The 22308-nt window shown below is 41.5% G+C and overlaps 1 protein-coding gene across 5 annotated transcripts in view; it reads right to left on the bottom strand.

Annotated features, from left to right (window-relative positions):
* Positions 1–22308, bottom strand: part of Mctp (multiple C2 domain and transmembrane region protein) — a 168654-nt gene that overhangs the window by 13032 nt on the left and 133314 nt on the right. For 3 of the 5 annotated variants that reach the window (XM_065230129.1, XM_065230127.1, XM_065230128.1), the window contains exons 3-14: positions 21983–22185; positions 21454–21925; positions 21241–21383; positions 20973–21164; positions 11824–11972; positions 11437–11755; positions 11171–11367; positions 10808–10988; positions 1524–1702; positions 1344–1463; positions 1124–1223; positions 888–994 (exon numbers count right to left, since the gene is read on the bottom strand). In XM_065230129.1, the coding sequence (XP_065086201.1) occupies positions 888–994; positions 1124–1223; positions 1344–1463; positions 1524–1702; positions 10808–10988; positions 11171–11367; positions 11437–11755; positions 11824–11972; positions 20973–21164; positions 21241–21383; positions 21454–21925; positions 21983–22185 (2362 nt within the window). The remainder of the gene's footprint in view (positions 1–887; positions 995–1123; positions 1224–1343; positions 1464–1523; positions 1703–10807; positions 10989–11170; positions 11368–11436; positions 11756–11823; positions 11973–20972; positions 21165–21240; positions 21384–21453; positions 21926–21982; positions 22186–22308) is intronic. The other 2 variants (XM_065230130.1, XM_065230131.1) reach the window with 2 other exon arrangements.

The following is a 22308-nucleotide window of genomic DNA, read 5'->3' as shown; positions in this document are numbered from 1 at the left end:
TAAAAGGAATCTAATTGTCAACAAAGTTGCAAAGGAATTTTACGTAGGATTCCGGCAAATATACTTTTGCGTGCAGAATCTTCTATAATAATTTTCTTAAAAAGCTTCCTCTGGATACTTCTTTTAGAAGTTTATTCTAGAAGTTTATCTTAGAAGTGTATTCTAAACTCTTGCCCGTCTCTCCATTCCTCTGACTTAAAAATAACACGGGCAGGACAGTAAATCTGAGTAGCTACACAGTAATGGAGCAATTTGGATCCGCATAAATCATCTGCAATATATTCATGGGTAATTCGTACAATTTCAATGCTCATTCTTTAGATAATGAGCGGTACATTTTTACAATTGTGTTGCGTTCATCAATTTTAAATGTGCATACTAAGGGCTGCCGTTTTCATACACCGTTAAACTGAAAAGCTTATATCCAAATAATTTAGAATTTTTAAACTGATTGTTTTTCTCGTTTTAATGAGAGGGAACAACATTGTGTGTACAGTACTTAGTTACAATTATAGGCACTCCTTAAGAGGGCGCATGCCTTCGGACTGGATGGGGATGAACATATGAAAAATCAGTACGTAACCATCACTGATAGGATCGCGTTAACATCGGTTATAATGATGCTGGATAAATTCCTATAATTTTCCGGGATAATTTCAATTAATGGCTGTGTATGTCGTGGACTTGACTAGACCAGGCTAGACTAAAAAACTTAAAAGTTAAGTACATCTAAATAGCATCGTAACTAATTAACAACCCTCGGCTTGTCTTACATAAATTACGAGAAAATACCAGAAACATGAGCAACAGCACGGATACTGCTCGTGAGGGCAGTTCAACTACATAGTTTTTGCATTAATTCCAACAACCCCCTCATGAAAACTTACTTCTTCACGCTTTCACCAAGTGATGCCAGATAGCCGATGGTGTTCTGTACGCTCTGGGAAACTTCCTGTATCGCTTGCAGTCTTTCCTTTATCGTCTTCTTTTCTTCCTACGAGAAATAAAGCAAAAGGAACAAATACAATTCGAAAACTTTCAAAAACTTTGCACCATTCCGGTACGGCAACGACACCAAGGCGGTTTTGATCCTGACCTAATTTATCAATTTACTCGCTCTTACCTTTTCCTTGTCGTCGTCGTCCTCATCGTCGCTGGCCACATCGTACTCGTCCGCAGTGGATGTCGAAGATGAACCCGTCAGCCACCGGATCAGCCAGTTTCTGTCCATCGGACGCAATGTGGTGGTCAAGGGTAATGTTAAAATGAAAGTTGAATTAGTATTAGGCTACCCTTTTCAACCATGAATAAATAACGAAGCGGAGGAAAAAAATTTCACTCACTTTAGCAAGTACAGAAGGACCGCCGCTGGGATGGCGGAAATATCGAACCAGATGCATCCACAGATCCATAACACCAATGCTATAAACGACCGCACCGGCGATTCCCATTCGAAGCAACTCCTGTGGGAAGAGAATTGGTTCAGGGAAAACAATCGAATCCGTTTCCATATACATACTTACTGAACAAATTGTCCTACTTCTATAAAATACATAATCACGGCTTTCAGTCTGGTTACGTTTCTCAGGAACAGCTGACGTTTGAATTTTGCCTCCTGTTGCACTAGTTTTTCCTCCTTCGGTTCGAGGACTCGCAGCGCCGCGCGAACCTTGCTCCACGCGACCGTCATCTCGAGAAGGATCTAGGAACGGAAACGAAATTAAATGAATGCTGCTGTTTCACGTTGTGCATGTAAATGCAATGGATGGAGATGCCATTGGTTGGACAATGACCATCACGTCTGGAGATCTAAAGAACAGCTTGGGTGGGGAGAGGGGGTCGATTGTGGAACATTAATATACGAGCGAATAGAGGCTTATCTGTGCTGTCTCCATTGCATCGGTTGCTGGCAGAGCAGTGGCCTCCCAGGGGGGAACTGTAAAATGCTTTTCAATGGATTTCAATGAATAGAAGCAGACAATTCGTTTAGCATCATAACATCCCAGCTGTATTCGGAATGCTCACTACCCATAATCGCACAACTGCCTCATATGGATAGGAAACCAAGCAACGATGGGAGTGATTTGCCATTATGGGGCGCTTAGGAAATGCTGACTTCCTTTTGTGAACTGGAGCAGTTTTGTATGAGCGGAGATGCATTGCAAGTTTAACAGCATGAAATGGCTTACCTTCTTTGATGTTATCTTAAGCTGCTTTATCGAAAAAAAATCACTGAACAGCTTTCGCAATACTTATTCTGGAGGTCCAGATCGGGGTTGCAAATTCTAATTGCAGACGTTAACGTAGACCTTATTGGTAGTTATTGATTAACGATGGTTTTCAAAAATTGCTCAGCAAACAATGAGAAACAATTGCAATCTTTGAACCATTCCCAGCATTTTTTTAGGAATTACATTAATATTTTCCATATAATATAGCAAGAATATCATAATAGTTGTTTTCAGAACAACAGTTGAATAATGCAGGGGTCCCAAGTAACAATTCAAGCTGAACAGTAAGAACCGAAGCTGATTATTGGTTGATTTAAGGTGTACAAAGCTGATTAACAGCTGGCTGAATATGTGGTTGATTAGTAAAGCATGAAGCTAATTGTATCCCCATAATTCAACCTCAATAAGTTGGCTGATCTAAAGATTGAACAAGCCTTATTTTAGCTTAACACTACTCCACAAATCAGCAATGCACTACACATATTTTGATAGCCTGATTTGTTAAATGTACTCAGTGGCACTCGTTGCATTTCCGGCATTTTAGTTCTTCTAAAGGCACTGCCTACCTTTTTTTATCCCAAACAGCGGCACCAGTAGAGACAAGATAGAGGAGCTTTTTGAGAATAGCTCCTGTTAGAAGTGGGCTGCGACGACGCCGGAAGTATTAACATTTGTATTTCTGTATTTTGACTGCTATATTGCACTGAATTTTCAGGCAGCATTCCAAAAATATAACTCGATTATGACTCTAAAATAGCTTCCACATGACCATTAGGGTGGGACAAAACTCAAATTCCAGTTCCAGTATGATTTCCGGGGTCCTTCTGCGTCCTAGAATAACTGTGTAAAATTTCAGGTCGGTCGGTGGAACTATATTTTAGCGCCAGCGGTTTTAATTTTACATAGGATTTTCTATGGGAAAACTTACTTTTTCAAATAAAAATCTGGTGAGGTCACCCACCTCTAAAAATAAACCAATCCAACCGCAAAACGATCATACGCTTGTGGAAAAAGTTATTTTCCCATTACTGATTGCTAACCAAACGAACTGCTCATTATTCTTTTTTTCTAGCAGCACTGCCAGCTGCCGCCTGCTGCTGTCTGCGCGAGGCAGTCACGTTGTGTGGGGGTTCACTCAGCATGGAGGAAAGCCGATATCATGCGCATGAATCTTCGATTTTGATGACACTTTACACAGGTTTCGGGTAAAATACAACAATTATGTTTCACGGGAGTCATTTGGAAAAAAGCGTGATTTTTCACAAGGGTGTATTTGCTTTGGCGCACAATTTATTCAAACCTTATCATGCGATGTGCTGCTGCTCAGGCTTCAATATTTCATCGGCTTAATTTTTCGGTGGTCCCCACAACTTGCAGTAGGTATTCATTTTATTTGGGATTCTTGGTTACCGAGTTGTTGAGGTCGGAAACAAGCTTTACGGCCCTTTCCGCGACATCATTCACAACCCCAAGAGCTTGAACTCGCTGCTGCGCTGTTATGTAGAAAAGAACCACCGTTACTTTCAATAATTTTGAAGCACTTTTTTTGTTCAAAATCGAAACAATGTTTATGAAAATATGTCACTCTCTTTCGGTTCGGTCATATTCATGAACAAGATAAATTAACAAAAAATAACTTTAGATGTTCATTACAGTAAAAAACTCACTTGAAGCCTCAGTAATAAAGTCCGAAAGGGTCGAATGGTCCCTGATGTTAGTTGCTCTGACGGGAACTTTATCCTCGCTGAGTTTGCGTCGTTTTCCGGATTTTTCGATCGATTTTTTTGGCTCATTTAAAGCTGGTAGTTTCTTTACTCTTTCGTCTTTAATAAAGAAATCAATCAATCAGATTCTATTTCTACTTTTGATTTCTACCGTATATTTCGTGTTGTAAAACGTGTTTGAATACAATTTCTGCGATGTGATGGCGGCATGCCAATTGTAGCAACACGGTGAATGAGAACGACCCAAATTTAACTTTAGTTCACTCATAATCGCCAAAAGTGCAGGAACTCAGCGATGAGAAAATTTGCCTCATGTTTTCCCAGGATTTTTCAGGTAAAAATTCCCGAATTTGAGAAAAGTAAAGATTGGATTCACACAGTCTATTGGTACTACTCCGAGACTGAATAAAATTTTCGTCAATTTCCTCAATTTCCGGCAGATTTTTTAGGTTTTCCACAGGAAAACATGAGACAAATTTACTCATCGCGTTCCTGCACTTTTGGTGATTATGAGTGAACTAAACTCAAATTTGGGTCGTTCTCATTCGCCGTGAAGAATTATTTGCTTATAAAGGGTGTCCACGATGAAATTGCCACACACAAAATTGATTCGCAAAATTCGAGTTTTCATCCGATTGCCATCAAATTTTCAGGGATTGAGAAATAACTATTAAACTTCATTTTACCATTTTACTCGTATTTTATTTACAGTCCATACGCAAATGCCCGCACCTTGGCCTTAACCCCGGCCATAAGATTCTGCACAACCTGTGAATCAACCGTTTTTTGCATGTAAACCCATACTTTCTTCAGTTCCTCGACTGTCTTCACTACCTTAGGTCGTTTAAGAAGGTGCTGCTTCATAATCGCCCAGTACTTCTCGATGGGACAGAGCTCCGGAGTGTTGGGAGGGTTGAACATTTTCGGCACGAAATTGATCTTATTGTCCGCATACCACTTCAGCACGTCTTTGGAGTAGTGGCATGAGGCCAAATCCGGCCAGAAGATTGTTGGGACGTTGTGGGCCTTCAGGAGAGGAAGCAGCCGTTTCTGGAGGCACTCTTTTGTGTACACCTGTCCGTTCATCGTGTCCTGGGTCACGAAAGGTGCACTCCGCTTCCCGCACGTGCAGATGGCTTGCCAAACCAGGAATTTCTTCGCAAATTTGGACATCTTCTGAGTGCGGACATGCTCCGGAACGCTGAACTTATCCTTGGCCGTGAAAAACAGGTTGCCGGGGATCTGTTTGAAGTCGGCCTTCACATATGTTTCGTCGTCCATGATGCACCATTCAACTTTCGTCAGCATGTTGAGGTACAACTTCCTGGCACGGGTTTTGGCGGACTTGTTCTGCTTCTCGTCGCGATTAGGGGCCTTTTGTACCTTGAACGTTCGAAGCCCAGCCTTAGTTTTGGACTTCTGGACAAAACTTCGGCTTACGTGCAGCTTCTTAGCCACATCCCTAACGGAGGCGTTCGGATTTCGGTTGAAGGCCCCAACTACGCGGTTGTGATTTTTGGTGTTGTACGGAATACTTGTTCCTTCACTTCTGGGCTTCCGATCGGTGGTCAACCGTTCCTCGAACCGCTTAATCACTCGCGACACCGTGGAATTCGCGATTCCCAACGTTTTAGCGATGGAACGATGCGAGAGATCCTTGTTCTCGTGATGAATGCGCAAGATTTTATCACGCACGAGCTGTTCTTTCGACTCCATTTCCGCGAGTTTTGATCACAGGACTTTAAAACTTGCAGGATGTAAATAATGCACTATGAACTAAATCCACCCAAATTTTCATTAAATTCTACCCAACGGTTAAAAAGTTAGAGCAATTTCATAGTGTGGCAATTTCATCGTGGACACCCTTTAGTCAGCATGGAAAAATTTATTCAGTAGTTTATTTTTTTTCTTCAGGTAGAGTTCGAGAATTTTTATTATTAATATTACATTGATTACCTTTAAATTTATTAATTATAAAGACGCCAGATTTAACACTAGTTGTATCAAAGCTCATTCCAACTATTCTTTCCTGCAGACCCCACTCGTTGATTGTCTCCATTATCGCAGCTGATTCAGCATCCGCCGTTCCACTTGATAGGGAAGGTATCGAAAGAAGTTTAGACACCCCTGCTCCAGTAACAAGATTGGGAAGCCGATCAACGCGCTTTCCGTTGATGTCAGGCAGAATCTTTCCATCCCAGTGTACTACCAAAGGTACATCAGGATCAAAGCTTTGATTTAGCTGGAAAATTTTCAATCACAGAGTGACATATTTTCATAAACATTGTTTCGATTTTGAACAAAAAAAGTGCTTTAAATTTATTGAAAGTGACGGCGGTTCAAGCTCTTGGCGTTGTGAATGATGTCGCGGAAAGAGCCGTAAAGCTTGTTTCCGACCTCAACAACTCGGTAACCAAGAATCCCAAACAACATGATTACCTACTGCAAGATGTGAAGTACCACCGAAAAATGAAGCCGATGAAATATTGAAGTCTGAGCAGCAGCACATCGACTGATAAGGTTTGAATAAATTGTGCGCCAAAGGAAATACACCCTTGTGAAAAATCACGCTTGTTTCCAAATGACCCTCGTGAAACATAATTGTTGTACTTTACCGGAAACCTGTGTAAAGTTTAATCAAAATAGAAGATTCTTTGCGCATGATATCGGCTTTCCTCCATGCTGAGTGAACCCCCACACAACGTGACTGCCTCGCGCAGACAGCAGCAGGCGGCAGCTGGCAGTGCTGCTAGAAAAAAAGAATAATGAGCAGTTCGTTTGGTTAGCAATCAGTAATGGCAAAATAACTTTTTCCACAAGCGTTGGATCGTTTTGCGGTCTTCTAAGAAAAGTTTCCTTGTAAAATTTCCCAGGAAAAAGTTGGATTGGTTTATTTTTAGAGGACAATGGGTGACCTCACCAGATTTTTATTTGAAAAAGTAAGTTTTCCCATAGAAAATCCTATGTAAAATTAAAACCGCTGGCGCTAAAATATAGTTCCACCGACCGACCTGAAATTTTACACAGTTATTCTAGGACCCAGAAGAACCCCGAAAATCATACTGGAACGAGAATTATTTTTTTTTTCATATATCCCTGTCCCAGCCAAATGACCATCGAAATAAATCTTGCACTTGTGTGCACATTGTGTTAAGGTGATACTCTAAGGACGCCTTAGGGTGAAACTTTAAAGGCACAAAACACACAAATTTGAATTTGCCACTCCTTGTTTGCTGTGCTACAACAAACAGAGAGTAGCCATTTCAAATTTGTATGTTTTGTGGAAGCTGACATTTGTGCCTTTGAAGTTTCACGCTAAGGCTTCCTTAGAGTATCACCTTAACTACACTTGTAATTGAGAGGAATGTTTTACTGTCACCAGTTGTTGTTTACAATTCTGCATTGCAGTATAATACTCGTCCGGTTGCTGTTATTCCACTTAAATTTGACGTGTTTAAAGTTAATGATCATACCTTTTGCCACACATATGCTTAAGTGGTCCAGTAGGTATGTTTGATGCTTGTGAATCAGCGACTGCCGGCTCGAATCCCGAAACGAAAAGGTAATTTTTAGATTTATAAAAACAATATAAATATGTAAATCCAATTAGTCAGCACCTTGTTGCAGTCCTATAATGATTATATAAGTACATATATAAGATATGAAGCGGTCTTCCTTAATTTTATTTTACTTAATAAAACTAGAAGGCTGAACAAGGGTTGGAAAAAACTGTTAAAAAGCTTACAATTTATGTAACTGTTAAGCTTTTGGCTGAATAAAATCACCAGATTTAGATGTTTAAAAGCTGAACAAAGGTTAACGTGGTCTATTTACAACAATTATTCAAGCTAAGGCTGAATTAAAATCGATTGAACAAAACTTATTAAGCATCAAACTGTTACCTGGGGTTCAATTTACTTAAATGCATTTTCGAAAAATTCAAATACAGTTTTTTTTTTGACGCAGCATTTCAGATTGCAAAAAGCTCGCGTCATTTTGTGTAAAATAGCAAAACTAATAGAATGACGTGAGCTTTTTGCAATCTGAAATGATGCGTCAAAAAAAAACTGCATTTGAATTTTTAGAAAATGCATCAAAGTAAATTGAACTTTATAGTCTCTTAAAACTTCTTCATAAGAATCTCGGAATTCATTCTACTAAAGGGTGATACGGTCAAAATTTGGTCAATATCAACTTGACGTATTTCTTTCAATTTTGCATTTAAAAAACCTGAACACCCCTCATTTTGAAGGTGTGTGTGTGTAGAATGTTGCTCCTATTTTGATTTTGGAATTCACTCTTCAGTTGTCAAAATGCCGTCCAAGCAAGAAGAGCAGCGTATCAAAATTTTGCTCGCGCATCGCGAAAATCCGAGCTACTCGCACGCAGTGTCTGTTTTTATCATTTACCATCACATGCAAGGAGTATCGCTTCAACCCAGTGTCGATGAATTGCGTTTGTTTTGAACATCTTCGTAGTTACGAAACGTGCGAAATGAACAAATGAGTTTATTATACATCAACGAATACGCGTTTGTTGATATTCACCAGTGCTCGATTATCAAACCAAAATTTTTAAAAATCAGAAGTGATCCTCAAAAGCAAAATTATCAACGACATTTTGGGCAAAATGATTATTTTGAATATTGTCGACCACACTGCCTAAATCATCGATATTATCATCAGTTCTACTTGAGGCAATAATTTGCCGTCGACTTATGTCTAAGAACCACGTTCTTCAGCGCTATATTTGTTTAAAATGAAAATAATCATTTTGCATTTGATCCTCAATATCATCCCGACCAAGATGAAGACGAATATCAATATTTACAACAACAGCGGCGATAATGAGAATCCAGCCACAAATGAAGAAAAACAAATGTTATTTTTGATACTCAGAGGTTGCCTAGATCAAGGGAATTTGTTTAAATCAAAATTCAAATTCATGCAGGTAGTTGGTCTATCTGTTAAGGTTTTCTTCATTTTCAGCTAAATTGAGTGTAGAAGAAAGGATTTTTATCAGCACTGCTCGCACGCAAAGTTGGCAAAATCGCTAAAAGTTGCCAAATCAACCGTTACAAATGTAATTAAAGTGTTTGGGGAACGTTTGTCGACAGCCAGGAAGTCTGGATCGGGGGGAAATCGAAAACCGGAAGCCGCTGAGACGACAAAGAGAGTTGCCGGTAGTTTCAAGCGAAACCCTAACCTCTCTCTCCGAGATGCCGCAAATAAGCTGGGTGTATCGTCTACAACCGTGCATCGAGCCAAAAAACGAGCCGGACTATCGACTTACAAGAAGGTAGTGACTCCAAATCGCGGTGATAAACAAAATACGACGGCCAAAGCGCGATCCCGGAGGCTGTACACGACGATGCTGACGAAGTTTGACTGCGTGGTAATGGACGACGAAACCTACGTCAAAGCCGACTACAAGCAGCTTCCGGGACAGGAGTTTTATACGGCAAAAGGAAGGAGAAAGGTAGCAGATGTTTTCAAGCACATGAAACTGTCAAAGTTCGCAAAGAAACATCTGGTTTGGCAAGCCATCTGTACCTGTGGCTTGAAAAGCAGCATTTTCATAGCTTCCGGGACTGTCAACCAAGAAATTTACGTGAAAGAGTGTTTGAATAAACGTCTGCTGCCTTTCCTGAAGAAACACGGTTGTTCCGTACTGTTTTGGCCGGATTTGGCATCTTGCCATTACGGTAAAAAGGCCATGGAGTGGTACGCCGCCAACAACGTGCAGGTGGTTCCCAAGGACAAGAACCCTCCCAACACGCCAGAGCTCCGCCCAATTGAGAAATACTGGGCTATTGTCAAGCGGAACCTAAAGAAGACCAAAAAAACTGCTAAGGGCGAGCAGCAGTTCAAGGCAAACTGGCTTTCTGCGGCGAAGAAGGTGGACAAGGTGGCTGTACAAAATCTGATGGCATGGGTCAAGCGTAAGGCCCGGCAATTCGGATTTGGAAAAGCGGAAGCCTAACTGAATATTTTTCCTGAATTTTATACTAATTGAACTTGAAAAAGAAATTTAATTTGATTTTTTTAATAAACGATTTCACCGATTTACACGCGTTTTCCCTTGACCAAATTTTGACCGTATCACCCTTTATACCTTCTCTTGGAAGTTTTAGTAGTTCTCCCTAAATTATGCAAGATTTCTTTTTTAAATTCCCTGAGAATATTGCTCACAATAACGGTGCCGGTGGTGTAGTGGTAAGCGTGATTACCTCTCACCCCAGCAGGCCTGGGTTCAATCCCAGTCGGCGCCGCCGGGATGTTCTGAGGCATAACATCTCTGATCACGCCTTCCTTCGGATGGGAAGTAAAGCCGTTGGTCCCCGGTTCATGAGTTGATGGGTCGATAGGTAGGGTCCAGGTGTGGGAGCTGCCTTCCTGGCACGTCGGTAGCATTGGTACTCAGCACGGAAAACAAGATCGACGGAAAAAACAAACCAAAGGAAAAAAAAAATTGCTCACAATACCCGACATAATTAGCTTATTTTCTTTAATTTTTTTTTTTTTCAATTCTCCTCAGAGTTTACTTGGAATTATTCATAAAAAAAACATGAATCTCTCCTTGAACTTCCATGATTTTTTTCTAAACTAGTCACCGATTTAAGTATCATCCCTCATTTCCACGGTTCGAAATCATTTCGGGTTAACAACCCTTTGGCTTCCAACTACAACGTTGCACTCCAATCATGATTTAATTGAATTCATATTTACATCCCACAGCTCGTAAAAATAAATATTCATCACCCCGTACCCTCCCGTATACAAACTTGCAACACCACTACCACCACCGCATTCCAATACAAACACACAAACATTATGACTAGGATTCGCTCACCTGAGGGTGCGTTCCCTTCGCTCGGGAGTACATTTTCTTATCCTTCAGTGCGTACCACCGCTTCTCGCCGTTTTTTATTTGCAGCAGTGGAATCATCACCCGGCCTAGGAACTCCACCTTGTGGTCCCGGTCCTCGTCGAAGACGGTAATATCCAGCACCGATGACATGTCTTTTACATTACTGTGCGTGGGTAAAAAGGGAACAAACACAACCAGAAGTGGGATTTAGTCATTAGGGAAATGGGCGTACTATTTGAGGGGGGGCGGGGAATTTTTGAAGTAGGATGGAAACAGATAGTGTATACAACAAACAGACAGGGACAGAGAGAGAGTGAGGGAGAGAGATTGCCATGCGACACTTACAAAGTGAAGATTTTGTTCCAATTGGGTGTTAACGTTTTATACTCGGTTTGGGTTTGCAATCTAGCGTTGATTAGCTCTAGCACTACGAATGGATCTGACTTGCCTCCGATATCCGCCGCGGCGAGGCCGGTCGCACCGAACACCTTCACCGTCAGGTGGCCCACGTCTCGCAGGTTCTGCAGTGAACGGTGCCATATCTGCAGGAGATAATTTTAAATTTGCGCGCATGAGTTAGGTTGCAATCATAAGGCAGTCCATTTACTTACGTATCGTTTCTGCTGCTGTGTCCGCTCCTTGGGATCCTCTCGGTATGACGTCAGGTCCGTTATCGTTTCGGACGCGGTCGTCCCACTGATGGTTAGCATCAGCTGCACCTCGCCGGTGCACTCCTCCAGTGGATGCCACATGCCGTGAGTGCGTTCCCGTGGAAGATTTCGCAGATCGATTGTGCATTTGCCGTACGTATTGTACTTCCCGCATACTATCAGCTCCAGCAGTTGGTCGTCGTCGAACAGGTGCAGGTCGAACTGTTCCAACCACCGAGCCCGGTAGGATGTTTTACTTTTGTATTTCTCATTGCCTAACCTGCAAACAACACCCCGCAGCATTAACTCCCACGCCTGTTCGAAGCCCACGTAAATCGCAATACTGACCTAAATCTAACGTACACATCGTTCAGGACATTCTCGGCGTCCGGTGGGAGTCCTTTGGCTTCGATTAGCACTATCGTCACAACGGAGGACCAGATCTGCGACTTGAGCCGCCGGGATGCGTCGGCCAGTTTGGGATTACGCTGAAAGTACTAGCGGGTTAAAGCAAAACGGGTGCAAGAGGTTTTTGATTAAAACAGATAGAAAGAAACGGCGCCAGCTTGTTTTTGTTGTTGTTTTGGAGGTCGTTTTTAGGGAGGAGGAGACTAGGGGTGAAGGAGAAACCAATCGTGTTGCGCTACCATGATGAAACTGATAAACGATGATGGGGAAATGGAAAGTGCAGCGATTCTGTGGAAATTTGTAGATAATGTTAAAGGGTGGATCAATTTTCCATTATCAATATGTTCTCTTCGCTGTCTTGCTGAGTGCGATGGTCTTTATTTTATAAATCTATAGCGGTGGATGGTTATAGTATTCCGTGAATGTCTGTACTATACCGTCAAGGTTTCCTGCTCCGGAATCCAAATTATTTTTTATTAATTATCCAGTCTTTTTCGAATTATTTGATTGAATTCGCTGCCTTAAAGTATTTCCGTATCAATCCCTTGGGAAGGGCCCAAAAAGTTTCGATTGCCCGGGCCTCCGGACAATTCGGAGGATTCATCTCTTGTGGCAAGTATTGCACATTGTTTGCTTTGCACCAAGCTACCGTGTCTTTCGAGTAGTGCAATGACGCCAAATCGTGCCAAAATGGTACTGGCTCATCATGTTGAGGGATCATGGGCCGCAGACTTCGATGCAAACACTCCCGAACGTAAATGTCAGTGTTCATCATCTCCTTCGTCACAAATGGCTTTGACAACTTGCCACACTCACATATAGCTTGCCAAACCATGGCCTTCTTTTATTTTATTTTATTCGGTAAAAACTGACTTATCGGCATCGTCGATGAGGAGGCTAGTCAACTGTACTCAGAGCAAATAGCTTCGCAGCGAGTAAATTTGAGCAACTCATAATTACTCAAAATTGATCAAAGTAGTCTCGCTTTTTTCAACAAATACCAACCTTCAATGAAAAATCCATACAGACGTCATTTACCCACCAGACATATAATTTATTTGAGATGAAATCATGCATTTTTTCAATGATGATCACTTGCAGGACCGCTCATATCTGATATCAGATGGATCAGTGCTATGTGAAATAAATCCGTATTAGTCGTCAAGATATCGTAAAAATGATCAGTCGCCTATATGCGGTTCCGAAACTAGTCGCTGGCATTGAAAGTACGAGGTCGGGGATGCCATCAAGAATGGGTTGGCGAGAATTTGTCAAGAGGACATTGGAAGGAAGTGTAGCCGTATGCTAGAAGTGGTAGGATACGTACGATATTTAGGATTATATTTATACTTTTAACTTTATAAAACACTCCAATTAACAAAACTATTGAAACGATGGGAGTGTTCACTCGGCTGTCGACAGAAGCAGACCACTCTGAATGTGTGTCACGCGATCGTTTGTTTATTCGGCAGCAACCATTGTGTGGTCCTCCTCATTGTTCTTCATCAGCAGTTCTTTCGGTCGATGCGTCGTCGACTTTGGAAAGCAACCGTTTAGTGATGAATGTGTGGGTGCTGACTACGTTTTGCGTCCAATATTGTTGCAATGGAAGCGCTCTGACCCCCGTTGGCGTAACTGCCATACAATGAAACCACTGGAAGCGGCTCCCGTTTTGGTGAAGATATTGGATAGCGGAAGATAAAATGTTTATTGTGTTGAACCTTTTGACTATAGAGGTGTATAGTGAACAAGAATCCTCGGCTCTCGATTCGTTCGCGATTCCACTCAGGCTACGATTTACCATATATTATAGGCCATAGAAGGTATGGCTTGTAGCGCTCCTCAAAAAAAGGAAATCATTTCAAATGGATTGTTCGTTGGCAGTTGATCGAAAGTGACAAACATCTTATCGATAATAGCCGTTTGAACTGCTGTTGTTGTAGCACATGGTCGTAGTTTTTCTGAGTAGTTTGCTACGCCATTACTTCCATGTGAAACGAATAGCGGCCTTAATCAGGCTTCCCTTTGTGTTGATGAAGATAGTTCATAGGTTTATTGCACCAAGGCCTTGCTCAGCTTGTACCAGGAGATATTCGTTTGTTGGCAGGTAGGACAATCGTAGCCCTTCTTAATGACACTATAACGTTTCTGTTCCTTCTGGATATGAACTTCGAGGTGATGTTCTTTGGTGCTACTTCTGTTGTCATCACCCATTTCCACAATGCCAATTGTTGCGATGAATTAAAGTGTAAGAGTCAATGCTGTTGGCGTATGGACACTATTTAGTCTTGAGCTAAAACGCAGTGTATTTCAATAAGAATTCTGGTGAATCCCAGGCGAGCTCAGTGCAAAACTTTTCCTGTCAGTTTGAACAATAGTTCCGGGCACTCTCATTTTCGTCAGCTGCAGATCCTTCCTTGATGGACTCAATTCCTCATGCTACTCATAGCAAAGTGTTCCTCTTACCACTGCTAAATACTGAGAGAAGCAGAAACAAGCGGTAGCCACAATATTAAAACAGCTAAAATAAATTCTGCAAATAGATCCACCCGGTCGGTGTTGGTAGTCTTTAATCATCGTTACCATCAATGTATTTTGTAACACTGATATCCCGGACAGTATTATACAATCCAGCAAATTCCGCAACATCACCACAAGTATCACATCCGGAAGAACTTCAGCGCCAATCGGCTTCAGCCCACCGATGATGACAGATTTAAACCCAAAAATCAGGTTGCTATGTGTATTTGACATTGATTATCGTGAGTTACTCAGAGCTACTCGAAATTAACTCTGATTTAACTCATGCTCAAAAGCTGTCTTGCTTCTTGACCTGCCCATAACGGACTGTGTAGTTTTGATCTCCCATAAGCGTCTTGTAGTAAAATTTGACGTATGTTTCATCGTCCATGATAACACAAGCCAATTTTCCACACAGCATGCTATCACATAGCATCCGAGCCCTCGGTTTGACGAATGTAGCTTGTTTCTGACTCCGTGTCGGCTTCTTCTGCTTTTTGAATGTATTTAGCCCGTTTCTTGCTTTGGTACGTTGGACGTTACTCTTCGAGATTATCAATTTTTTCGGCCAAATCTCGAACAGAGGCACTTTTCTTATTGACGAAAGCTTGGTGATCTTCTTTTCGGTCCACCAGTCCCGGTTTGCGGCCAGATTATGTTGTGTCCTCGATGGTAGTGTTGCTTTTTTTTTTTTTTTTTTTTTTTTATTATAGTCACTTTAACACTCTTGGGTCATTCGTGACTTGTCCGGGGGTGAGATTTGAACTCGTGACTTTGGCGTGAGAGGTATGGATGTTAACCACTACGCCGGGGTGGCCCCCTCGATGGTAGTGGTGCACTTTGCGCACACAACAACAACACACATCGATGAACAGCGGATAAAATTCTTCGGAGAAGAAATGGCGGTGAGTTGAAAGTGTGCTTATACTTTCTGGGACACCCTATATACACGTAAGTAATTGTGAAAACCAGGGTTTTGCATTTTCGAAACAAAGAAAAGAAAATTAATTCTCCGCAGAATCGCTTCATTTCGAGCAATATCATTTTCGTGTATGTCATTGTGTTTCTTGTTATCGAGTCACGATGAACATTCCTCTTTTAAAACATGTCTGGACTCTCACTTGTTTCGTCCGTCAAGTGCTTCAGTTCATTTTTTTTTTTGAAGCAAATACTTGTTTCAATTGCCGCAATGAATCTCGACTCGAAAACTGCTTCCTTCGTTTTTTCCACTTTCGATTCAATTCGGGGCTTATTTGACTTGTCACGACCTGACAACGCAGGCATCAAAATATAGTTTCCGGATAGTATCCACACAATGTCGGTTGCCGATAGGGATGGCATCTGGATTATATGTAGTAATAATATATTATTTTATATTAAACCAAAATTAAATTAATGAGGCCATTCTGGAGTCCAAGATGGCAGCCATCGGGGTCAGGGAAAGTCTCAAATACCCTACAATACGGTTATTTTCGGAACGGGGACGATGCGAAGGTGCCGAAAATCGATATTCGACGTTATTTTGGAATTCAATATAGCGGCCATCAGGATTCAAAAAGTATCAACTTTTCTACAATATGGGTATTTTCCGAACGGGGATGCCGACAATCGGTATTCGACGCCATTTTGGAATCCAAGATGGTGACCATCAAGTTTCATAAATCGTGTCAAATACCCTAAGATATGGGTATTTTCGGAATGGAGACAATGCGTGGCTGCCGAAAATCGATATCCGATGCTATGTTGGACTCCAATATGGAGACCATAGGGTTTCAAAAAAAGTGTCAAATACCCTACAATACGGTTATTTTCGGAACAGGGACAACGCGTAGATGCCAAAAATCGATATCAGATACCACTTTGGAATCCAATATGGCGGCAATAATGGTTCAGAAAGTGTCAAATACCCTACAATATGGGTATTTCCAGAATGGGGACAACGTGTGAATGCCGAAAATCGATATCCGATGTCATTTTTGAATCCAATATGGCGGCCTGGATATTTTCGGAACGAGGACGACGCATAGATGCTGAAAATCGATATGCGATGCCATTTGTAGGCTATTTGACACTTCTTCTTAAATTGAATTTCAAGGTGGCGTCGGACATCGATTTCTTTCTTCTAGATGTCAGCTTAATTCCACAAAATCCATATTGATCGGTATTTGACAGTATTTCACAGTTTTTCTGAACCAAAGCCGCCATCTTCGATTTACAGACAGTGTAACATCAATTTTCGGCATCTACGTCTCATCCCCATTCTGAAAATAACCATATTTTAGGATATTTGACACTTTTCCGCAAACCATACACCGCCGTCTTGGATTACAAAATGGCGTCGGATATCGATTTTCGGCTTCTAGACGTCCCCCTGATTCTAAAAAAACCGTTTGTATGGGTATTTGATAGAATTTACAACTTTTTCTCAAACCGGAAGCCGCCATCATGGTTTTCAAAATGGCGTCGGATATTGATTTCCAATCTCCAAACGTCACCCCGATTCCAAAAAATACCCATATTGATGGGACGGCATCAGCATTTCCCATTTTTTTTCTTAAATAGGAAGCCGCCATATTGGATTTAAAAATTGCGTCGGATATCGATTTCCAGCCTCTAGATGCCATCCCGATTCCAAAAATACCTATATTGATGGGTATTTGACAGTATTTCCCAATCGGAAGCCGCCATAGTGGATGTCAAAATGGCGTCGCATTTTTGATCCCTAGACGTCACCCCGATTAAAGAAATACCCATATTGATGGATAAACAAACCACCCGACAGTGAATAAATTTTACATGAGTCAAGTCAAAACCAACAGCATGAAAACTGATCGGAAGTGGTTCTGTTGATGTTGACGGGGATCTGCTTGAAGAGAAGACAGAATGACTTTCAATTAAAAGTGATGGTTGACAGCTTCATCGTCACTTGACGATTTCGATTGAAAGTGACTTTGTGGGGCCTTGATGAAAACGCTTTTCATGCAGTGATTTTATATGTAGGCCTGCTTTTTGTAAATCATAATTCTCTAATGGCGTGGGCAGCATTTTTCAATACTATGAAATGTACAACTTTACCCAAGAAACCCCTCTCCCCTAAGACGCTTGAATAAGAAATAAATTTGAGTGCATTCTAGGCCAACCAACGTTGAATTGATGGCAACATATTATTGAGACGGATTTGATTGATGTATGTGAGCCGGGAACGCCCTCGAAACTGGGGGCCCGGCTGTAACCCATCATCGTCCTACCGTTAATACGGCACTGGAGGCCAATGAACTGGGAAAACCGGGAGACTCGGGAATCGGAAGCAATCGGGAAAAACCGGGAAATATCCGGAAAATAACCAGGAATTTGCTTGGAATCAAAAAATTATATATGGTTGAAATGGCTCTAATATTTTCCTATGGAACTAAGATTGGGCCCATCGCTAAGAATCTGGTATTTCAAGACCAACAATTGAAATGGCCTCAACTCCATTTTGTAAACAAACATTGTAAGGCCATTTTCTCGCGAACCAAAAGCCGCCAACGCAAACCAACTAAATGAACAGGTAGGGGAAATTCAAAATCACGTGAAAATGGCCCTACAAGTTTTGTTTACAAAATGGAGTTAAGGCCTTTTCAATTGTTGATCTTGATTTATCAATTTTATCTAGATGAACTCTGGATCTGGAACGGTACTAGTGGATATTTTTGGTCGCTATTGAAAATTTAGTCGATTGCTGAATTTATGTTTGAGTCCTAATTAGGGGCATTTAGGTCAACATTACATCCATTTCCCCTTATACCTACACAAATCGAATTCTATAAATTTAGACCGATAATAAAAAAATATTGTTCTTGAATTCTGAATATTTCTTCTTGAATTCTGAATATTTCGTCCAGCTCTAAATTATTAACTTTTCAATAGCATGGGATACTAAAATTTGATTCAGAGGTTTCAAAATATCGGAAATGTCCCAAAATTATCCAAATTGTTTTAGTTCATGACAATTGTCCAAGATGATACCAGTGAAAATAACAAACAATTTCTCAGCCTCAGACACGTGATATTTTGTTAAATTTTCAATCTCTATCAATTGTCAACTCTGGACATGCTTGTTAATTTTAAAACCTTTAAAACTTTTCGTGTCACAGAATCTTTCAAATTCATTCAAAGTTGGAATTTTGAATTTACTTTTGGCATATAGATCCTTTTCTCAAGTTTTAGACCTCCCATATCTCACTGTTATACTTTTCAGACTATCGCACTATCTCACTGTTACACTTTTCTGAATTTTGAATTACCACAGTTTTTTAAGACCAGGAAATTGAAAATTTTTATATTTTCTGGATTAACTAAACTATTTCTTAGTGTGTTGAAACTGAGTTCCAAATTGTACACGAAGTTTGGAGTTGGAGTTGCGGAGGTCAAGAACAAGGGAACTGCCAGGGTATTACCATAGTGGTAACTCTAAGACCAGAAGGTCCCGAAGAAACGAGCTCAACTTTTTGGCTCAGCTCTGGTACTCTCTTCGGTCCCAAGCTAATCTATGCACCCCTCGGAACATACACGGTTAGAAAAAAGTACCCGAAATTAAGTTCTTTTCACTCATCTCGGCACTATAATGCAGGAACCCAAAAGTAGGTAAAGCGGGTCAAAGTAATTTTCATCTACTTATGTGCGGTTCGTATGGAATTTTCCACTGGCTTTTTAACCAAAAGTAAGTTAGTTGGACCCAGCAGTAGGTAAATATGATTGTACTCAACGTTGGGTTCCCACACTTTACTACCCCTGTTGGGTGGTTTTGCTCCTCCGTTTTTGACAACATTAGAAGGAGAAAAGGAGACAAACTAGTCAAAAGTAGGTAAAAGTGAACTGGCCGTTGGGTACTTTTTTCTTCCCGTGTAGGAAAATCCACGAACCCCTCATATTATCTGTCATACTTTTATAGCGAATCAAAACAAACATAGTGTAGTACTAGAATTTCGAGTAGAATGGGGTACATTAATCGATTTGCTTGGGACCAATACGCTAGACAAGTAGTAAGCCAATTTAAAATCGATAGTTTCCACCGGTTGTTATTACCGTTTGTACTCCATTTTCACCCTATAAACTTCGCCCACTTCAGAGATAGAAAATTTTCGTCTTGCACAAAGTTTCTTTCAATCGCTTGACGAAGACAACATTGAAACGGATCTGATTGCATTCAAAATTTACAAACGCTGGGTCAAACTGCTGCTGATGTTACCTGGAATGGGCTCACGCTATCGATGCCAGAGAGAGAAGCTCTTCCGGGGATCGATATTGACTTTGGAGATCGACGATGGCTATCTGCCAGCCAAGTGGGACAACGCTCCAAAAAAATCATTCCAAACATTGAATTGCATCAATAACAATGATGTGTCATTTGAGAAGTGCACGCGCAGAGATAGTGCAGTGTTGCCAGTAACTTTAAAGATCATGACAATTTCCAACCATGGGTGCCAATTAGTGTGCCCAGGTACAACTAATTTTGTTTATAACACACTGCCGAGTGACCAACCCCTTGTAAAAAAATTGAAACTCAAATAAAGTTCTCAAAAATTGCAACAACATTTTAGGAGACATCAACATGCTAAACTCAATAGTTTCGTCGCAAAAAGCCATGTCCCACTTTTTTGATGTCGTCCCACTGCACAATGGGATTTTTTTTTCAAAAAAAAGCCCTTCAATAGTGCCGCTGGATATGAAGGGATATTTATACATCAAAAGTTATCTTTCTTGACTACAAATCAAATGTTTAGGTGTTGTGCACGGGACGAATCATTTTCGGGTAGTTTGAGGCAAAAATAAGGAATTTTATCCTATTTTTAGTCCTGATGAATGTGGGCGTCTTAGTGGAATACCTGTATAATGAGAGAGAGAAGGATTAGTATTTTCCATTTAATTCCACTACTTTAATAAAGTAGTGGAATTAAATGGAAAATACTAATCCTTCTCTCTCTCACTATTTTTAGTGCCTAAGCGAGTTTGCAATAAATCATACCATTTCTAAACGAAAAAAAAACCCACATTCACATAGATTTTTGTATTATATAAAAATAATAATTTATGACAAAAAAAGTTCAGCTACGACCGGCTTCGTCCCACTGCGGCGGCCAGCTTCCACTCAAAGCCGCTCAGCAACATTTTCCTAACCTAAGCACATTGCAGTGAATGGTGCCGGTGGTGTTGTCGGAATAAGAAGCGAAAAGTGAAAGCGGTTGTGAAAAATGAAATGTTTGACGGAAAGTGTAATGTTTGCACGGCTAAGCAGAACGACCCAAATTTAAGTTTATTTAACTAATAAATCACATATACTGCAGGAACTCAGCGATGAGTAAATCTGCCTCATGATTTTGCAGGTTTGTCCAGGAAAAAAAATTCCCGAATATGAGAACAGTTAAGCTTGGATTCACTCAGTTTGTTGGTACCACTCTTAGACTGAGTAAAATTTTCATCAATTTTCCTCATTTTCCGGTATTAATCACTGAGTTCCTGCACTTTTGGCGATTATGAGTGAACTAAACTAAAATTTAGGTCGTTCTCAATCGCCGTGTGAGGCTTACTTGCTCCTTATCTTCCTGCGTCTTGGGCCACAGCGTCACACTGAGCTTGATTTCCCCGAGATCCTTGGTGGCCCGTTGCGCATCCTCCAGCTTGATGGTGAGCTCTTCCGCCCGGTTCAGCTCCAGCGAGGTTAGATGCAGCTTCGCCGAACCCATGAAATCATCCTGCAGGCCCCAATCGTAGTCGAAGACCTAGGTATCAAGGGAAGGAATGATGATATGTCCGATTGCATAATCAATAAATCAGGTGGAAATCGGATGGCCTTACTTTGATGTTGATTGGTTGAAAAGGGTCCTCCACGGGAACGACGAACGTCTCGTCCCACACCGGATTCAGATCTTTGTGTACGGTTTTCGATTTGTACAGCAATCTACCACCTACCTTAAACTTAACGTATGGGTCACTGGTACCTGCAGGGGGGGAGAGGGGATTGTTGGAATGGTTATGATTTATTGATGTGAGCGAAATTGAATGGCGTACCGCTTTTATCCATCGCCACCAGATTGTGTCCGCTGAGGAGATTGATTCGCAGCTGGAAAAACGAATGCTGCCGCAGTTGCGTTTCGCGCCTTCGTTGTACATCGTCGCTGCTGAGGCTGGTGGAGGCCACTGTGGGCGAGCAACCGCTCGTGGTGGGAACATCGTTGATTAGTTTCGCTACTGCTGCCGTCACTATGTTACTACTGGTGCTAGGTTCTACATCTACTTTGGTCGTCAGCTTCTGGGCGTTTCCGTCAGAGCTCATCGAGGCATTCCTTTCGTTTGGTCGCGCCAGGGGAGAATCTCCTATCGTTAGTGCCCGGTGCCGGGGGGATTGCGTTTGGGGGGTGGCCGAACTACTATGTTCGGAACTGTTGTCCGCTGCGTAGTCACTCTGGCTGTCGCGTCGTTCCAGCTCCTGTCCACAGGAACCTCGTATCCGTTCTTTACTTCGTCCGCGGGACCACCGATTCTGAAAATTGCAAAGCTCAAATAACCAAAATCCGTGCAACCATGGCACAGCACTTACCCTTAACGTGTTGAAGAAACCATGCGTCCGCTGGATGACACCCTGCTGTATGCTGGGATTGACGGCACTGCGCGCCCTCTGCGGTGAGGACTGCGGCGAGTCTCCGGCACCTCCGCAATCGTTACAGCTCAGCTCCGATGCCGACTTGCTGAGGTGCTTCCGCAGCGAGGAACATTTGGATTCTAGATTCAGTCGAGAACGTTCTACAGGTTTAGTAAGATCCGCCACAGGGTAATCGATCGAGATATATACACACACATACGGGGTAGTTATTTAGCCAAGCGTTAATGTTGATGATTGATGTAGTTAGATAGCAGTGGGGTAGA

Source organism: Ochlerotatus camptorhynchus, unplaced genomic scaffold (genome assembly GCF_037179485.1).
Source record: "Ochlerotatus camptorhynchus isolate MF236.1 unplaced genomic scaffold, CSIRO-AGI_Acam_v1.1 ptg000328l, whole genome shotgun sequence".
Lineage (NCBI taxonomy): Eukaryota > Metazoa > Arthropoda > Insecta > Diptera > Culicidae > Ochlerotatus > Ochlerotatus camptorhynchus.
This window is presented reverse-complemented; position numbering and strand designations above follow the sequence as displayed.